The sequence below is a fragment of the Aedes aegypti genome, chromosome 1 (assembly GCF_002204515.2).
Source record: "Aedes aegypti strain LVP_AGWG chromosome 1, AaegL5.0 Primary Assembly, whole genome shotgun sequence".
In the NCBI taxonomy this organism is placed as follows: domain Eukaryota; kingdom Metazoa; phylum Arthropoda; class Insecta; order Diptera; family Culicidae; genus Aedes; species Aedes aegypti.
The window spans coordinates 224216546-224237812 of record NC_035107.1 but is presented as its reverse complement, the minus strand read 5'-3'; the positions used below and the strand labels follow the sequence as shown (position 1 = coordinate 224237812).

The 21267-nt window shown below is 36.5% G+C and overlaps 2 protein-coding genes across 2 annotated transcripts in view; both read right to left on the bottom strand.

Moving 5' to 3' along the window:
• LOC5564607 (probable sodium/potassium/calcium exchanger CG1090) overlaps positions 1–21267 on the bottom strand; it is a 96021-nt gene that overhangs the window by 51219 nt on the left and 23535 nt on the right. The gene's annotated exons all lie outside the window — the stretch shown is intronic.
• Positions 3288–6054, bottom strand: LOC110674325. Its single transcript, XM_021838617.1, has 3 exons — positions 5869–6054; positions 5337–5808; positions 3288–3412 (listed from the first exon to the last, which is right to left on the bottom strand). Exons 1-3 carry the CDS (start codon positions 5968–5970, stop codon positions 3288–3290), a joined length of 699 nt encoding a protein of 232 aa, XP_021694309.1. The 5' UTR covers positions 5971–6054.

The following is a 21267-nucleotide window of genomic DNA, read 5'->3' as shown; positions in this document are numbered from 1 at the left end:
CCCATTGGAAGCCCACACAATAGAAACCTCAGCCAGCGCAGTTGCTGGCTAGTGTAGTGTGCTATTCCTATATCTAAAAAACAATGCGCTCTCGGGCTAGGCATTGGATATATATAGAAAGCGTTGTGTTTGGATGGGCATCTAATTCTTCCGAAAGAGGTGCACTTTGCGAAAGAGGACCACGTGATTATTGAGCTGAAATCGAATTCAGGTTAACTTCTGCGTTCATGAGTCCTCTCATGGCGTAGTGGTTAACGCGCCCCAACTAGAGATCGGGGAGTCGTGAGTTCGATTCTCACTGAGAAGACGTGTAACTTTTTCGCAAATCTTCACATCAATTTGTCCATCTAATCCAATTGCAAATTATATGTAATGTTTAGCTTTTCGGTAGTTGTTACTCAAACGATTTTGTGAGATGTTTTCATACTTACAACGTGTATTCGTCCAGGAGTTAAAACAGTCCTTCTATGCCTGCACACTTAGAAAAGATCATTGAAATTTTAGTCATATGTGCCCGACGTATTGAAACAAGTAATATAACGTAAATTTATATTACAAATGACTTAATTTTTGTTTCGAAAACTTCTTTTGGAATAACATAACATATGTATTCTTTGATGATTTCTTCAAAAATTGTTCTACAAAACACTCGATACATTTTTCCGAGTATTACAAATTTTTGATATCGACAGTAACGCAATCAAAATAAAGTTTATGAAGAACTTCTAGCGAATTTTTTAGGATGATTTGGCGAATGAATTGTATGATTCTGTAGTAACTCTGTTGAAAAAAATCTCTTAAGATCCTCAGAATAGTCGCTAGCGCTATTTATAGAATAAAAATCTTGAAAATACTTGGATGAATCTATGGTAGGCTTTACTGAAAAATACTAAGGCAAACTCCCATGGGGAAATCTTTTAACACATTTCTCGGAATGTTTTTGAGTATTTTTGCAGAAGTTATTGCGGGATCGACTATTCCCATTTCAGCTAATAAGTTCTTAAGAGTTCTTAAAAAAAGTCCCGGGGAAATCTGAAGAGAAACTTTAAGAAGAACCTCAAAGGAAGCGGAGGGTTTTTTACGATCCTGAAAACAATTCTTATGAGACTCATAGAATTTATATTACTGCTTCATAGAGATATCTATAGTAATTCTAGGGAATCATAAACAAATTATTAGATTGCACAGTTAATTAATGGTCAAGTTAAAGGCACTTCCCGCCTACGGAATTTTGCCGTTATAATGTTTTGAAGTTTACATGTACACGACGAAACACTTGTCAAATGTGCAAACTGAAATTGAAACTGCGAAAAGAAACGACGTGTCCCGGCGGGGATCGAACCCACGACCCCCTATTCGCTAGAGGGGCGCTTCAACCTACAAATGAGGGGCTAGAGGGGCGCTTCAACCTACAAATTATTAGAGAAAAGACTAGATGTTAGTTTATACGAACAACTGAAATTTTATGTAACAAGGGCCTTGCTGGAGAAATAGTTTTAAAGACTTTCTTATGCATTCACTGGTGGAATCCTTCAAGAGATTTATCGATCAATCTGATAGAAATGGCTTGAGAAATATTCTGGTGGGATCAGAAAGCAAAGCGAAACTTCAGAAAAATCTGTTGAATATCAACTATAGGAATAGTATGAATGATTTTCTATGGGAAGCCCAAAAGGAACATGGGATATTCCTGGTCTATCAATTCACATGCATTTAAAATTTCCGTAGTTCTAAAGAGATGAGTCACCCTCGGGCATCAAACACCTTATATAAAAATACTTTCTCAGAGACTGTATCAGCGATATGAGACAAAATAACAAACTTACTCAGAGACTGTATCAGCGATATGAGACAAAATAACAAACAAAATCACTACAAATCTATGCAAATTACTAATTTAGTAAAAACCATTATTATTGTGGCCGACATTACTTTCATAAAAAAAATAATTTGCTGGACCCCCTACCCCCTCATAGGCCCCCTCCAGAAAAAAAAATCCCAGCTACACTAATGGCTACTGAATTCATATTTTTCCCACGTTGTGGTAAAGTGCTTTTTATTGCAAATTTTCTGTCACGTAATTCTTTGCTTTATTTGTCGAACGATTGGCATTGAGAGCAGAGTTTAACAGTGAAAAATATTCAATCTTAGGTAGGGCATTCCTACCCGACCAGAAGGAAGAAACAAAATTATTACAAAACTTGTTATTTTGATATGCATTTTTTTCATATCACCATTTGTTATAAAACATGTACCGTTAGTAGTTAAAATAACAGAAATTCTAACAAAATTTCCTCTGATTTAAACAAAAAAATAACAAAATTTGTTATAACTTTAACAACAATATAACTTAATTTGTTCCATAGAATATGTTAAAAAGTATCAAATTTATAACAAATCCTGTTATCGTCTAGAACAAAATTATAGCACATTGTGTCATAATTTTTCCTGGGTCGACCGTAACAAATTTTATTATAATTTATTGAGATTATAACAAATTTAATTATAATTCTAAAAATGAAATTTAGTTTCATCGTTTATGAAATAAAATAAGAAAATAACATATATTTTTGAATTAACACATCATTTATTTAGACATTTTTGTCTTTTCTTGTTGATACAGTAAAAATACCTATCATTCATATACACTTGGTAGTTATGGTTGATTTTTGATAAAATAAAAGAACTCCTGCTTCTAGGACGTTATGTAATAAAATTCAACAATACGAATACAAAACAAAACATTCTTTAAAATTCATTTCAATCAAAATAGTTGAACGTTGAACGAGTTTGCTCTAATCAGCAGACGGTGCCTCCTTCTTCCCGTAATATGCGATCACTCGTGCCATTAATCGGCCACATTCTTTGGCCTTCACTCTTGCTTCTGCTCCTGAATCCCCCTGGTACGTCCGATGTTCGAACAAACGATCTGAAATATTTAAATTTTGTTTAATCAAGAAGAGTCATGAGTTTTAATATAGTAACCTTCAATGTAGGACACTTTCTCGGGCTCCAGGGGCGTCTTGGGCGTAGCTGCATTGCCATCAGTAAGTCCTCCTATGTCCTCTGTCTTGCTTCGTCCTCGCGGGTTGTTTGATGCGCGGCCAGTCACTGATCTATCTTTCAACGCCATAGGCCACACGTCATGCATCAGTAGCTTTACAAAGACGTAATCACTATTTTGAGCCGCCTCCGAAATTTTTTTTAATTTTTCCTTGCTCGTAGATCCTTCGATCGCGGTGAATACGTCTTCATGAGGCTTTCCGAGAATTTTTGAGTTGAGCGAGTCAGTACTTCAGGCAACGTTTACGGCATTCCTCGTATTTCGTTCTTATTTTCTCCATTTGCGATGCCTGCTCTTTGTTCTGCTTCAGTAACGCAGCTATTTTTTCTTGTTGTCCACAAACACATACTGCAATAAAATAAATGAACGATAAAGGGACTATCCATAAACCACGTGGTCATAAAGGGGGTAGGGGGGGTTAGAGAGGGGGCGGTGGTTGATGGTGATAATGGTTGTGTAAACTAAACATTTATGCATTCATGAAAAAGGATGAAGTGGTCGTCCATAAATTATGTCACGCTTTTAGGGGGAGAGGAGTGGTACATGTAAACGTGACGATCCATACAAAAGTTCAAAAGTCTCCTCCATACATAATCTGTGCCATAGCGGTTTAGTATATATGGTATATACAGGGATGTTAGCAATACAACATAGTGATAATAGTGATTTTAGTCACAAAAATGATCAAAAAAGTGATTTGAAAACTACAAACATTAGTTTAAAACGGGTATGGCAATACCTTTCTTATACTAATGGACAGTATATTTAAAATGTGGTTAACTGTAGTAATTTGAAATATTCCTCCATTTGCCTGGGACAAGGATAATCTAAATGGCTTGTTCTTAAAAAAAAAACTGTCACCAATTTAAAATAGGCATGAAGCAGCATCAATGAGAAGAGGGAGACTACCAATGCTACAAAAATATCTCCATCCTCTCGATTTCAGGATTCAAATCGATGAAAAAAAAAACTTCTTAAAAACACTTGTAGAAATGTTCAAAGTCAATTTTAAAAAAAATCCCAAACAGAAAACAGTCAAGTATTGCACACCCACAAGCATTAAGCCACGTATTGTACAATTTGCGTATTTTGTTCACATGAAAAAAAATATCTTAATTGTGGATACTGCGCGGATTAATAGTTTTGCATTCTGCCTACAGTTAGAATTTTCAATATTGTTTCAATCGTTGATAAATTATTTTCGCAGAAAACAAAATTTAAAAAAAACATAAAATGATTTTTGACAGAACTCTTGCTTGGCTCATTTGTTGGAATTTCATCTAAATTCCTTAAATATTCATACCAAAATCTTTAAATTAAGTATAAGAGAAATTTCTGAAGGATGTTCTAACGAATATTTAAATATTGTTGTTTGGAATTCCAATGAAATTGCTGACTTGCATTCTGAATGAATTGGTAAACAAATTGTCAAATAGTAAGTCGGAGATTCTTTCAGAGAATTCCTCTGAAAATTGCTCTGAACCAATGATTCAAAGGGACAACATATAATTCGTTCCGTTTCAAACTTAGCCTGAACCCTTTACAATAATTAAAATAGTGACTTCAGTGACCACTTTGCTGAAAAAAAAAAACGTTTTGTTGCATTTGATCAGGTTAAAAATGATGACCAAATCACTAAAATGTGACTCGCTACCAACCCTGTGAATTTTTTCCCCTGGAGCCAGCAGAGTGCAGGGGGAGAAATAATAAAAATTTGCGTGACGTAATTTATGGACGACTTCTTAGTAGCATGGCCGGTTCCTTTTCAAAGAATTCATTGTTATCTGTCCAATAAAAGACTTATGTGTTAAAACAACCTAAGTATTATTTGTGAAAGTATAAATTTCCTATGAACTTGAAATGAAACCATTATTCTCAACAATTTTGGAATTTCTTAAGGTGAAGATGAATCGAAGCCATACAATTTCAAAGGCACATATCTAAAGAATCAGGTAACCTTTTACAAACAAATTTTCAGCGTAAACGATTGTTTCGTTCTAATTGCTATTCTATTGAAAATATTAAGTTTGGCTTTGATACATCATCACCTTAAAGAATATCAGTCATGAATGGTTTTTGAGAAGGTTCAAATGGCCCATTTCACGGTGACGTCATCAGAAAATTGCTCTCTTTTGGGAAATCTGAAAACAACGGTGCCCGTTCCTGTCAAAGTTGGCAGGATCTGGCACAGTTGTTTTCAAGTTTTGCTAAAGAGCGAAAGAGAGAGAATTTCGCCGTGAAATGAACTATAGTGTTGAATGATTCCACTTACCAATATCACTCGATACCGTTTGCTCAAGCCGCTCAGAGTTCGATGGGCGATTTGCCAAATTTTCCTTCGCAGTTTTCGGACGAGTATACGTCTTCCCGATCCGTTTTGATGGTTGTTCTGAGGCATCCTTATTCAAGTTGTCGCTGAAAGTTGTGCTGGTGTTTTCGGTATCGAACTCTGTCCAGTCCATCAAAATGTCCATGGCAACATTGGTAATCTGCTGCCGACTGGTGCTGGCACCCAAGTTGAACAGCGATGACTCATCTTGTTTCCCGGGATCTGGAGTAGCGGAACTTGTCGACAGCGCATTTGCCTTTTTCCCTTGCTGAGGGCATTTGTGAAAGCTGGTTCCGGGCTGTTGATTATCGAACTGTTCAATGGCAAAAGTTTTATCCTTTTTATCGATAGAAGGTTCAGGATCGTTTTCTACCTTTGGCTTCGATGGCAGTATAACCTTTCGTGTGACCTTCGGCTGGAAAAGTGAAAATCGAATAATTGAGGTTATGTGAAAGCCAAATGCAGCAAATATTACCTGCCCTTTGGAATTTTCATTCCCAGTCAAAAATTCCAAGTTCTTACACTTCGCTGAATTCCGATTTTTTTTCGCGGCAGCACATGCTCTTGTTTTCCCCATTTTTACGTTTTTTTGCGGAATAAAATTAACTTTTTTACGAGTTTTACAATGCGCGCGACGAGAACAAATGACAGCACAAGATTAATGAAAAATGGTTGCCAGCTTTGTTGCCAACTGTTATTGTTGGTGCTGTAGACAAACTGAATTTCCACTTCTGATGTTTTATTGTCACATCGCCATTAAACCGAACAGCGCACAAGTCACTTGCGACGTTGAAGCACGTCGCATTTTAAAATCAGATTTTCATCGTAGCGCTGCATTCTTATGATTTTTATGAATACAGCGCACTATTCAGATATTAGTCGCGACGCTAGAGGACCGAAAAAAAAAATAAAAAAAAAATGTTTGTTTTGATTTCTACCGGATCCATAATATTGTGGAGGTAGCAGAAAGTGCATTTCGATTTCATATCGTTCACTTCCGCAGTTGTTTGTGTACGTTAAACATATCATTGGAAGCAGTGCGCTAGAGTGCATCTGATGCTGAATACAGCGCACTACATTCAACATTATGCTAGCGTATAGTATTATGGATCCGGTAGAAATCACGACAAACCCTTTTTTATTGTTTTTTTTGGCTAGCATCGCGGCTAAAATCTGAATAGCGCTGTAATCATAAAAATCGCTAAAACATGCTAAACATCCGATTTCAAAACGCGGCGAGTTGAGGCAAGTCGCGAGCGAATTGTACGCTGTTTGGTTTGGTGATGGTGCGACAATAACAGCAATGGAAGTATACTATTTTGTGTCGAAAAAAAGGTTTACTAATAAGCGAAGATCGATTTTCACTGAACTCACCGCGTCGCAATTCGATTTTTATGATACGCATAATTCACTCGGGAGTTCTTTCATATGCACAATGGTAAATCGAGTTGCGGCGCACTAAAGTGGGTAAACAATCTATCTTCGCACTTTGGCCAACCCATTTTTCCAACTTAAAGCAGTATAAAAAACTTGACTAACAATTAGTCAATAATTAACAACCAAACATTGCTGCTACATGGCGTACAGTGTATTTGTTTTGAATGATTTGTATGGGACAAATAATATGATTCTGTGAGTATGAAACAATAAAACAATAAACAAAGGAAATGCTGCAACAAATACGACGATTAAATGCGATTTCCGATTTTCTGTCTTAAAGACTTATTATTTCCTATTCAGCTTTTTACGATGCCAATGGTCGCCACAAAGAAGCTCCTTTTCTGAAAGGAACTAGGCGATCTGACATTTGGCTTGGGTCGTTTGATAGCAAATCGACAAGATCGATCAAAAATTTATCGATTACCTTATATATATATATATATATATATATATATATATATATATATATATATATATATATATATATATATATATATATATATATATATATATATATATCCTATATATACAGTTCCACTATCATTGTGCTTGGGCCTTTATAGTTATATTAATCTAATTTCAAACCCGTTTCGAACTATGCAAAAAAAGAAAAAAAAAAGTTAATAATTTAATCTGGCAGCACTACTTTACAAAGAAATAAATAGACATACTCAGCAAGGTAGTCATTTGTTTTACTGTATGAGTGTCCACCGATTAGGTGACATCACAACGTCATTCGTATTTCGCATTGATAATAATGACATCATCGTTTGGCTGTTTAAGCACACTCACAATTCTACTTCTCCTTTCTACCTTTAAATATACGAATTGGAATATTGAAAGATCTTATGTCGTTTTCGTTTTTAGGAACTGGGTCGGTGATCAACACATAAACAAACCAATGTCAAATAAATTGTAGTTCGGTCGAACCTGAATCGGGTTGGGGTTGAAACTGTGATTCAGAACGGGTTGCGCCAGTTCTAACCTAGGTTCAAAAACGAATTCGACATTAATGACTTAAAGGCATGTTTGTTTCTTGTAAATATCTGGCTTTGATATCTTCTGCATTGCTCAAAAAGTTCACAATCCTTCTAAAATCATGAGCGCAAATAAAAGGCGGCCACGTCATTTTAATATGATGGAACCGTGGTTTGGTCAAAAATATTCCAGGAAGGTAACTAAATGTAAACATTCATATTTATAATTATAACATATTTTATAATTATAACACATTTTTTTGGAAGCGAGCGAAAACAAATCGTTCTAAACAAAATACAAATGCGACTTCGGATGATGCTACAATAAACCTCAACAGTTTGGAACCAGGTAAATAACAAAATTAAGGTTTTTTTATATAAGCGTAACTTTGATAAACATTATTCAAGTGAGTATATATATTTTACTTTTTTCTACAGGTTGTAGTATTGAAACTATTTCTCAGAATTGTTCCAATTCATTTTCCTCTTCGGATTCTTTTGAACACATCTCAGCTGAGGAAGTAGATTTATCTCAATCGGAAAATGAAGAGTTCATCAGTACTGGCCGTTTAACTGCTGATAACGACAGTTCTAGTTGTGCATCAGAAATATCAGATGTTGAAGATATGGACGAATATCCTCTTGTAGAAGATACTGAGATGGTGAAATATTTTCTTTTTTTATTGTGTGCATTCAAAGTTAAGACTTTCCATTTTAATCTGTTTCAGACCCAGAATCATGTCATTAAATTTAGAAACGATGTTCAAGTCCATGATGTATTGTTCATGATTTTGAATTTTTATCTCAAGTATAATCTACCTCAAAAAGGAGTGGAGGATTTATTACGAATGCTTAATGTGTTTTCTACGAATAAGATTCTACCGGAATCATTTTCAGTTTTCATGAAATCATTCGAGAGAGAATATGACTTCGATCGTCAGTATTTTTGTACGAAATGTCATTATGGGTAAGTGAGATTATAAATCATATCCTGGTGTTAAATATCACATTTTCTTGTTTGTTTTTTTTTTAGGTATCCTGCCGCTCCAGAAGCAAACGTTGTATGCCCTGTTGACAACTGTAACTCGATTTCCAAAGACTTTTTTGTGGTTTTTCCTTTGGAACCACAAATAAGGGAAACAGTCTTGAAGTATTCTAAACATATTAAAGAATATGAAAATCTTGTTGCTGAGAAAGACATAAGTGACATCAACCGAGGACAATTGGCCCAATCAATAACGTCACGGGAAGTAGGCAAATTTTTGACTCTTTCGGCTAATGAAGACGGAGCGGCAGCATTCAAAAGCACGACCAAAAAACCTCTTTATCCGCTATTTTTGACCATCAACAATTTGCCACCAAAACTAAGATTCGATAAGAACAATCTTATCCTCGGAGCGCTCTGGTTCAATCGAGGAAAACCTGATATGTCGCTTTTCCACAAAAATTTCATCATGCAAGCTCAAAAATTACGAGATGGAATTCAAATAAACAACGAGAATAATAAAATATTAATTCTCCAAAATTGCTTAGATTCGGTAGGTCGATGTGAAATTTTTTGCTCGAAGCAGTTTAATGGCAAATATGGATGTACCGTTTGTCTTCATCCGGGCAAAACTGTGAATAATCAAATAAGATATCCCTACCATTAATGTGAAATTCGAGACGATAAACAAACGAGAAAAAATATGTGGCAGATTCATAGCTCAGGCTCAATGGAACCCATAATGGGAATCAAAGGTCTAAGTGTTCTTATCGGAATACCTGAATTTGACATCATAAAAGGTTTACCACCAGACTATATGCACCTGATAAATCTTGGCGTTATGAAGCTCATCTGGGAACTGCTGTTTGAAGGTGATGCTGAAAATAAATCGAAACCGCATTATATTGGCAAACACAAAGCAATGGTCCAGCACAGACTGCAATCAATTCGATTACCGAGCAGTTTTCCTCGGAGGATTAGGGATATAGAGGAATTCTCGAAATTTAAGGCAAGCGAATGGGAAACTCTGCTTTTTCACTGTGTTTACCCGTGTTTAAATGATCTGCTTCCGTCAAAATATATGGAACATATTATGCTGCTTAGCTCAAGTATATTTCAGCTTTTGGAGATGAAAGTAACCAGAAACACCATAACGTGCTGTGAAAAACAGTTAGATCGTTTTGTTCATGACTTTGAACAACTGTATGGAACGAAATATATGGTGTACAATGTACATTTGACATCACACTTAGCTCAAACAGTAAGAAACTTAGGTGCCCTATGGAACTCCTCGTTATACCCCTATGAGAACGGTTATGGTATGTTAATAGGGTTCCAGACATCCAAAAATAATCCTATGCTTCAAGTGTCAAATAAATTTTTATTAAACCGAATTTGTCATTATACAAAACTCACAAGAGAATCTTCAATTGAAAGTTGGATTACAAAACTATGGAACTCGTCGAACCTGAATAATGTGACCTTTAATCGGAACCTTCGCAGTTTTTTGCCTGGCAGTATTGATCCAGATGGAATATATGCAGCTGAAGAGTTTTGTGATATTGGAAAATTTATCATCGATGGGGTTCAAATTTGTTCCAAGGAAACATGCAACAACTACAAATATGATAATTCTTTTGTTTTGCTTGATGGTATGTTCTTAAGAATCTATAGATTATTACTAGATTCCGCGGATAATGTTTATATAATTGGAGAGATGCTAGCAACGACAAAGCTTCATGAAAATATGTACATATGTATATCAGTATTCAGGAAATCAAAAACTAATTCGTGTAAATGATACACTGCGACTATGTGTAAATGTTCAGGTCTTGGAGCTAGGACACCCAGAAAACAATTTGAACTATATTTCCGTATGTAAATCTCGAACTCAGATCGACTAGAATTAATGACATTGAAAAGTGTTGACATTGAAAAAGAAACTAAATATGTTGATTGCTTTTAAAAATATAAAACGCATAGAAAATAACATGAGTTTTAAAATCGTACCTATCACATTTTTCCAATTTCCACTAAAAAAATTAACAAAATATGTAACATAAAAATTAAAACAAGTTTAGTTATCAATCTGTTACAAAGATTATAACATACTCTATTATAAATCTGTTACAAATATCTTCTTTGAATGACCATGTAAACAAAATTATATCAAATCCTGTTGTTCCTAACTACTGTTGCTATAACTGAGTAATAATCTTGTTATACAGTTCTGGTCGGGTAGGGCATACCCCATCGAGAGCACGAATTGTCGATAAATGGGCGGACACATTTCGTATTCTGCTCGCTAAATCCTCACTAAAATTCGATTGTCTCATTAGCAACGATTTCGCTTTGCATGTAACTTCACCAATCCGCTATCTATCGTGGAAATATCACATCGATTCCACCGTTGCACATTGGTCCAGATATTTAAATAGCTGGCAAAAATCTCATTTCCAATTTTAGTTTTAAGTTGAAAAACAAAGTGAAACATTCATCTACTATATCAGATAGTTGAGAGTAGGTACGAGAAGTTAAAAATAAATATGTTTTTCTACATGTTCAGACGTTAAATAGCTGTACCTAAAATTTTGCTTCAAAACTCAACTAATCAGTTTTCACCACAACCGGTGAAAAATTTGGGTTTCGGCATTTATTTTTCTGATCGATTGCTCATTCTCTTATAGATTCAACATCTTCGGATGAAAATTTGTATTCAAGTGTCGTTAACCTTATTAAATTAATACCTGTTGTTGAAGGTTATTTAAAGAAGAGCTTCTTTATACCGTACAAATCGTTCCCCGCCACTCCCCGCGGAGATATCTTGCTCAAACGCGCGTTTTAGACTAAGGAATCGATTGGAGAAGATTCTTCATGCCTAAGTTTGCCTAAACGATAGTTGTTTGAAAAAGTTGAGAGCCAAAAAAACGCATGAAAAACAGCAATTTTGTTAGAATTTCGCCCTATGACAACCACAAATTTGTCACTATGCCCAAAATAGAGTCTTCAACCCTGAATCATGTTCCAAAACACTACTAATGGCTAAAAATAGTGAAATATTGAGAAAACGCAATTTCTGCCATGATTTTTCAAAACTGGACCAATGTGCGTTGTCCCCGTCATTCCCGTCATCGCGTCGCCTCAAATACGAAATAACGACAAATGGATGGAAGCTCCTAGTATAGTCCTCGATATATGTACCTACCATTACCCCACAATTATGAAGCAATTAGTGTTAAATCCAACCTATTGAATTCGGTAAAACAACACGGAAAATATACAATTTAAATAATTAAAAGCACGAATTTTCCTGTTTCAATTCGGATTGCCTACTGTTTTATGTGAAATATTTACTATAGATTGCACGAAGATTTGAAATTCTATCAATTGCTGAAAACACTATTGTGGATCATTTGTCGCGGGGGCGACCCATTTCACATAGAGACGTTTCGCATAAGGACGTTTCGCACAATGCAGTTTCATCCAAGAACAGGTAGCATTCTCATTAAAATTGCTCATATTTTACATGAAAATACATCAAAATAAGGCTTCATTCATAAATTTCATAACGCCTATGGTCATTTTCAACGGTGGTAGGTCATTTGGCAAAAAGTCGTTTGGCATAATTGTCATTTGGCATAAAGTCGTTTGGCATAATGGTCGTTTGGCATAATAGTCGTTTGGCATAATGAGTTTGAAACCAAGAATTTCTTGAGATGACATTCGATTTTATTGAATCTATTGAATCTTTTTGATGTCATCATGCTTGTTTTGGAGTCAATTGATACAAAATGACACTTTATTCAACAATCATATGCGCTTGAATAAACTAAAACATATTAGGAAAGTTATTGCCAATAGTATTTTATTATTTTGCCAACGCACTTCCTGAATAGCAGCCACGCACACGCCAACTTTTCGCAATTCACGAGCCAAAAGGCTCACTCGTCCAGGTTCATTTAGGGTCCTAACGTTCCAGGTACCGAGTTTCCAATCATAGTCCTTATTTCGTTGCCAGGTCGGTTGCCGAAAATTACGTGGTCGATATAAATTCGGTATGCTACCTTACCGGGGTCGCGCTACTTACATCACGTTGATGGGACTGCCATCTCAGGTGTAGCTGACGTGATACAGCATTTCATACTCAGCCGCTGGATGCCAGAACAGACGCTGTTTGAGCCGTACCTCCTTGTGTACAGAACGTACCTCCTCACTCTAGCTCAGTGCTTCCCAAACTTTTTCAACTTTCGCCCCCATGAGGCCAACATTTATCTGGAATCGCCCCCCCCTGATATGTGATTTCAATATTTAATGTAATTATGTCATTTTTTTCATTGAATCCAAAAATTTTAAACAAATATATGAAAATACAGAATGGTTTTTAACTCATATTTCAATGCAATATATAAAAATGGTATTTTTTCTAACACCAATAAAAAATTGTCTCTAAAATGATTTGTACCATGAGAAATGATAAGAAAGTATGCAAATCTTCTTTTTTTCTGTAAAAACCTGCATGCCAATGAAAGAAATATTAGCTTTCTAACCTCAAAGTTCTCACGTAAAAATGTCCTTTTATAAAATATTGGGCATTTGCAAAAAGATCTAAAAATTCTCAGATACATATTTTGTACATCCAAAATATATTGTGTTTCAAATGTTATCTGTGGCTAATCATATCCGACCTTGTAAAAATCTCAAATATCAACCATTCTAAAAAAATTATATGATATTAAAAAACATGAATGCATGTGTTTGACAATTATCAAGTGTAGTGTATCATAATTTAAAAATAGTTCTGATTGAAGATATATCGATCCAAGGTAAAATATTCCATATGGCCATGAATCATGGACATTGAAGTAAGTCGACCGGAGAGCTTTCGGGGTGTTTAAACGTAAAGTGCTGCAAACAATACTCGGCGGTAAACTAGAAAACGGCATCTGGCGGCGTCGCATGAATCACGAGTTGTACCAAGTGTATAAAGAGGTGGATATTACCAAGCGCATAAAACACGGCAGGCTGCGTTGGGCTGGTCACGTTGCCCGTATGCCGGAAGAACGACAAGCAAAGATAATATTCAACAGAGAATCCGGACGAGGCCGCCGACTTCGTGGTAGGCCGCGCACACGATGGCTTTTTGCGGTTGAGGAGGACTTAAGGGCACTTAACGTTCAGGGCGACTGGAAGCGATTGGCCCAGGACCGAGCCCAGTGGAGAAGACTCATCCATTCGGCGCAGATTCATCGTAGCGAATTGTAGCCCATCAAGTATCACGTAAGTATTTTATTATTTATCCAGAAATTATCCTTCTTCTTTTGAGTTTCGCTATTGAAATGAATTTTTGCACTGAGGGTTTTGATATATTTAGCACAAATTTACCCTTCTTTCAAACATTCTATGTTTTTTTTCTCAACATGATGTAACCATAATTATATGTATAAACACTGTTGATTTAAAATTTTAATAAATTTCGCCTTTTTATACATAGCTTACCATTTGGAGCTATATTTTTTGTTTCCAACTGACAAAAGGGCGGCAGTCAAAAACATTGGTCTGCTCAAGTTATCGACGAAAGGAGAAATTGATTACTGCAGTTACTTCGATGGGTTGTGCTACTTTTCCCCGTATGTCGTTTCACTGAACGCCAGTTACCTGAATATCCCGTTTCCCCGATTAGCCCACTTCCCCGAAAAGTTAAGACAGAATGACAGAGAATGACAGAATACCTCCTTGTTTTGATTGCTTATCGTTCTTTCTCGTTCACTATTCAGGCACTGAAGACTATTATAACACCTATTTAAACTGCACCACTTTTCGGGGAAACCGGTTATTCGGGCAACCGACATTCGGGGAAAAGTAGCGTCTTCTTGTTTTATTATGCCGCAATATTTTTTGGCGTCCAATCTTCTATTGGTTTAATCATAAATATTGCCTTCTTCCAAAAATAAGCTGTTCTTCATATTTATACCGTTTTATTTAGTAAATCTTAATGTTAATCATTTTTATATTTTGCTTTTTTATCAATTCTTGCAAGACGTGCTGTTAGAACGATAATTAGGTACTAAAGAATCTGCCAATATCAAACATTTGTTTTTATTGCAAACACATTATCTCCTTTCGAGATATTCTGAAAAAAAAAAATCAATTGCAAATTTTCCCTTTTTTCGGTCGTATTTTGGACCCCTTAAAGAAGTGATTTTAGTTTTTTGTTCCAATTAATTAATTGCACAGCGTAACTAAGCCAAAGAATATGCCAAAATGTAGAGAAAAACTTCCTCTACGAGATAAGAATGCCCATACGGTCATGTAGGATCCAAAACCGAAAATAATTGAATTGTAATGCACAGTTTTTCATTATATTGGACACACCAATACATTTTGGACCCTCAAAGTATATATTTTGGACCCCCGGCATTTTTTATCGTTTGGCGACAAAGTCCACGACACTGGTTGTATAATATGCTTACCCATAGTCCAATCAATTGATTGACAATGGAAATCCGATGAAATTCTTCGCTTTTAGTACAAAAATATGAAAGAAGTTTTTGTTTACATTTGAAAAATTTCTGACGGCTTCAATTTCTGTGTTTAACGTGTTGTAACGGTTGCATGGATGAATCGATTAAATTAAATTAATTTCAGATAAAATAAACACTTAGTCTATGTATAAACGGTTGTTGCAAGTGCGGAATAGTCCTATCTTTCCAAATGGCATGCGAATCGAGTTGGTCTTTCGATTAAAACTGCAGGAAATTTGCAGTGGGTCCAAAATATATTGGTTACCCTATACGATGTTTTGACGTACACTTTCAGAACTAAAATTTATATTGAATCGTCCAAAAATTTTGCCCATATTCTCTTTTAAAAATGTGTTGTTCATTTGAGTTATGACATGGGAAGATTTTTTTTGCGTTAGAGCCTTAAACATTTTAAACGAAAAATAATCTGCCCTCGTAAATAGGCTATTTTTGCAATATGCTGCAATAAAAGATATTTGGATTAGAGCTTTTAATATTTTGCTAATAAATTTTCCTTTCTTTTATCAAGTAATTTTCATCAAGTGTTACGTCAAAAATGGGACAGAGCTTGATCTGCAGCGAAATATTCTATGAGCGTTCCCTTTCTGTGCCAATTTACTACTTTAAAATATGTACATCGCAACAAGTTCAAAGAGAATCTTTGTTCTGGGATGTAGAGAAAATTATTATTCCGAAAAGATCTTCCACTAGACCCGTCACGAGTTTTATTTAGTTATGCTCTCTAATGTCAAAACAATTTTTGACATTCATGGCATGGAAAATCTCTGAACGAACACCACGCTTATTGAGAACCTACCAAAGTTTTTTATATGTGCTGATTATATGTGTTGATCTCGGTAAAAGCTTCAAAAATGCCGATATTCATTCTTAGTCATTCATTATGCCAAACGACCATAATGCCAAACGACTTTTTGCCAAACGACCTTATGCTAAACGACTTTATGTCAAACGGGGTACAAGCATTTTCGACACCCACCCACCCCCTTGTAACGCGTTTTGTATGATTATTTTTCAAATTTTATATGAGCAATAACATCTTCAGGACACCCACCCCTTTTAGCGTTATGAAATTTGTGAATGGGCCCTAAGTTGCTGCTCCGATTTCTTATGCTTTGTGGTGATACCGCACTGCTTTAATTTGAACTTTACCCGTTTTTTTTTTAAATTCTACACGGAGCTCTCCAACCATTTCTCGAAGACTTATTCAAACAGACTCAAGTCAGAAAAGTTAACAAACTTACTTTATCAGTCCTAGGTGTTTCGCAGACGAAATTCTACACGTTCCGTTCTAAACCAACTCGATTTTTCACTTTTAGAACGTTTAATTTCCGGATTTACAAAACGACGAAAGTAAGATTCTCCACTTTCACAACATAACCGCTACTTTCGTCGCACCGTTGTATGGGAGACAGACTCAACCACGAATCAAAACAAAACACTACTTGAGTCGATTTTACACTGGTACAAAAACGTCGTAAGTAACTGATTGAAACGGCTTATCATTTTGTCATACAATTTTTGTGGGAAATGATAGGAACTACCTAGTTTTTTTAACGCGAGCTGATTGTATGCAAAATGACGGGGATGGTGGTCTGATGACTACCGCTTCTGCTTCATAAGCAGAAGGTCATGGGTTCAATCCCAGGCCCGCCCCTTTCCTCGTACTTTGTAGTTGTATATCTCTCACTTGCTTCTGTCTTCCATTCTAAATCTATCACACTCAAAACTATTCGTTCATAGCAAACACTAGAACCAGAGACGGACAAGAAACCGCTTCCATTCTTCCACGCGCATGCCTTTCCTTACGCCTGATACATAGGCAGTCTGCTAACCACAAAAGCAAACCTCTCTGCCATGCCTTTCCCCCAATCCATACACTCCGCATGAACTGGCGTAGATGCAGTCGGACTCCACGGTCTACAGTGGGCTAGTATAAGTGCAACATCATTTCCTCCCCCTTCCCCACATTGGTCAGCATTCTGACGTGGCAGGCGTTATTATAGCCTAATAATAGAAGAGCATCAGCACTTATACACTGAGGGAGTCTGTTAGTCCCAAGCAGTCATTCGGTTGGTTCCTTGTGTAAGTGCAGCTGATCTGGCGATACTGGAGTAGCATCCACGGGCGGCCAATCAAGCTCAAGCTCAAGCTCAAGCGAGCTGATTGTGTGCAAAATTTAAGCGATGTACACGGTAAACAAATGTTAAAAAAGGGATTTATTTTAAAACAGTTTTAGAAGAAAGGTTGTGCTTCTTGTTAATTAATTTTCTAAAAACCGTATGAAAGTTTCTTACGTAGATTTGAAAAAGTAATCGAGATTTGTGTTTGTTTGAAAGATAACTTTACTAGAATTGATGTCGTCAGTGTTTTATTCTTGGTGATATTGCCTGAAAATGGCAAGTCAAATGTTGAAATGGACAGTACTCTACTCAGTTCGGAAGTGATTCATAATTGTGAAAACAAACTGTTCCTGGTCGGGTCATTTCAATAGGTACCATAATATCATATGAGAAGCAGGCTCTGCCCCAGTTGAGACTCAATGCCAAGAAGAAGAAGAAGAAGAAGAAGAAGAAGAAGAAGAAGAAGGAGAAGAAGAAGAAGAAGAAGAAGAAGAAGAAGAAGAAGAAGAAGAAGAAGAAGAAGAAGAAGAAGAAGAAGAAGAAGAAGAAGAAGAAGAAGAAGAAGAAGAAGAAGAAGAAGAAGACAAAGAAGTGTATGTTTCGAGTGAGATATTCGGTTTTAATCGCCAAAGTGATCCATAATTGGGTGTGATCCGTTACTGTGTGCCGAAGGCAGTGCCTGGTGTTTCGTGTGGAGAAGATCGATACGAAAGCAAAGTATTCGTAATAGGATTAGGCACTGCCACGGAATTCTAAATGCTACTGTAGGGGATGAGTGGAAGTTGTTGAAAGTGGTGAGTACGGTTTCCTCCACACTCCATCGCCAACATCATTATCATCAACACCATAGTGCTGCTCAAGACCGGACCGAATACTGTAGCGTAGCCATCACTCTGTGCAAATTTCTCTTTGTTTGTATACGCAGCTCATTGAGTAAATCCGTGCGACACGTGTTCGGCACGCAATTATCGGAGCTTTTCCCGGAAGGCACAACCACTTGACGGGAATCAGACGTTGTTTGGTTAAGTTGATGCTGGAGTAGAGCGAATTTTTTTTTATAGAACTGTAATGAAGATGTCTACAGCATGTAGTTCGCACCAGAAAACCAAAATTTAATATCAAATTAGACAGTAGTTGAACTGAGGATAAGTTTCATTTTGATGCTAGATTTGGCCTAAATGCCCTCAATGTGATTTCTGAAGGTTGAATTTGTATCTAACATGAGTCCTTAACACCATCTAACATAGATACTTAACACCATCTGACCAATTTATTTCAACACCTCTCATCGAGACAACAAGTCTACTTGATGGTTTTAAATGAAGTGCTTTTGCTTAAATGTGTTTTGCTTTAATGTGGAAATCTACAAATAACACATAGGCTTTGTCCTCTAACTTCCTTTCATGCTTTAAATATATATAGTGTGAGCGAAACGAAGGAGCCTTCCTCACAAGTAAATTTTCCTCAATTATCATAATATGCAAATCGTTTCCTTCGAGCTACCCAATACAAAATATTCAGATGACTAATTGTTTTTCATGAATACCAATTTATCCGACAAAGAAGCCATTCCGGTGAATTGAAACAATAACTTTTACCAGCACTCCAATAGATACTGGCACAATGGAGTACCATGCGTCTCCATGGCGGTGAAAGCAGCATTCGATTATGTTTTCCATGGAAACGATCTACGGCTGCTATTATCGTTGCATTCGGATATGATGGTAATTTGTGATTCGTGAAAACTCCGGCACCTAATTATGATTGATTCGCTGCGCTTGAAAGTGATATGTCAATTCAAATAAAAATAAAAGTAGGGGAAAAGCACTAATTTTCGACTTACAATCATTCTGTGTCAATCTGCTTATGAAGTTGAAACGGTAACCATAAGACCATTAACCGCGTCAAAGTAGGCCAACATCATATGAATGAGTCGAAAACAAGTGATGAGTTGAAAATTGGTGCTTTTACCTATTGTTCATTGGAACTGCCTGTTTCCAAATGCTTCCGTCCACCAATCAGATAGCTTAATGATTTACACAATTCCAAATATTGAACCATTTAATCGGTTGATCCACCTCTTTTCCGGCGGGGGCGATAGGTAATCGTAATTAGCGAAGTTTCCGTTTCCTCGAAACCGATTTCAACGGATCGACATAATTGTCCAAAGCTCCGGGTTGCGCGATGCAATCATAATCCACCATTACGCCCCCTCGCCATTCATCCTTTCATTCCATTAGGTCAACGTGTAGTGTGCCCAGGAAGGACTTAATTGCGATTACGGATGGGAATGAGCACGCTCGGAAATTCATTTTCTTTTATTATTACTACAGCAACATTGACCACAGTCAGGCCACACGTCAACCAACCGTCATCGAGTCGAGTTGGTTTCCAATTCACTAATGGGGGAAAACTGGTGAAATACGAATATTGTAAAGATAAAGTTGCAAACATACCAATGATGACTGCCTTAGCCTTTTAACAGCATTTCTAGAAGCATGAAGACCGCCATGTCATTTTCCTCATGTCATTTTTTTTCCATCAGATGTACTGTGAAATTATGTATACGCCCTTATCGCAACTTGGGAGAGACTTGTTCGTTTCAAATGAGGTAGTTCGGAGCAAGAGAAGCAAATGAATGGTAGGTATTGTAGCGAGCAGCCAGCAAAGGTGTTGAAATGTGTTGTAAAATTCTAAGTTCACCTTTCGGCCCGGTGCGATAAGAAATGCTTGAAGCTTGTTTGAAAAGCATCGCGTGTGTCGTTTACGTAGACGCGTTGTTTTTCTAGGCTGTTTTTTTTTGGTAGCTAGGAAAGATTAGGATCATTAGGAGGCATGATTTAGGTAATGCAACCTTAATTAGGTGAGCTATGAATCCTTTTTCACAAATCAAGAAATGTAAAAGTAGGATGTAATGGATTAATTTTACGTTTGTGTACTAGCGTTGTTCACGTTTGAGAGAAATATTGATTTTCCTGATTTGAATTAAATTTTAACTGAAGAATCGATTCACCAAGTCAATAAAATTTTTTGTATTGATGTCTTTGAAATGATTAGATTTTCAACATTGTTCAAAACTTATAATAACTGTTGATTTAAGAAAAATATCTAAACGTTTCAAGGTCGGCTTAAAATTAGATGAATGTTTTAGCAATGCAAGAAAAAACACTTATCGCTTTAGCCACAGAAAACAGACGTGATGGCTCAAACGAAATTTCTTCAACACGTTTGTAAAGGTTCGAATCAATCATCAACGCCAACGAAACCAACCATTATCCCCGGAATTCTGGAAGGATTTTGACGAGATCTTTGAAAGCTGTTTGACGAGAACCCTGATTTCTGATGAGTTCCCTGGAAAGTTTCTAACTGGGAGGTTTCTGTAGGGATTAAGAGAGGTGCTAGATAAGATATCAAATAAGCAGAAGGGCATATAATTTCAGCAACAATGAAAAACTAAGCAAACGGGAAGTAACGAAAGTCTCCACGGCACAAAAAATAACAAGGCAGGCTCTTTACTGGTGTAAACATCGAATGGACCAGTGCACGAGTTCACTATCTGACGTTTGAGCGGTACCTTGTTATTTATGTGACCATGGCAACGAGTGGATTCGGCACCGCTCAAACGTCAAATTCGTGAACTCGTGCACTGGTCCATGGATCGAGTTGAGCGGTGCCGAAATCACTAGTTACAATGGTTACCTAAATAACACGGCACCGCAAAAACGACAAATAGTGAAACCGTGCATCGGTCCATTTGGTTGTAAACATGAGACGTCACTCCTATCGTACCATACACCATCCGGATTACTA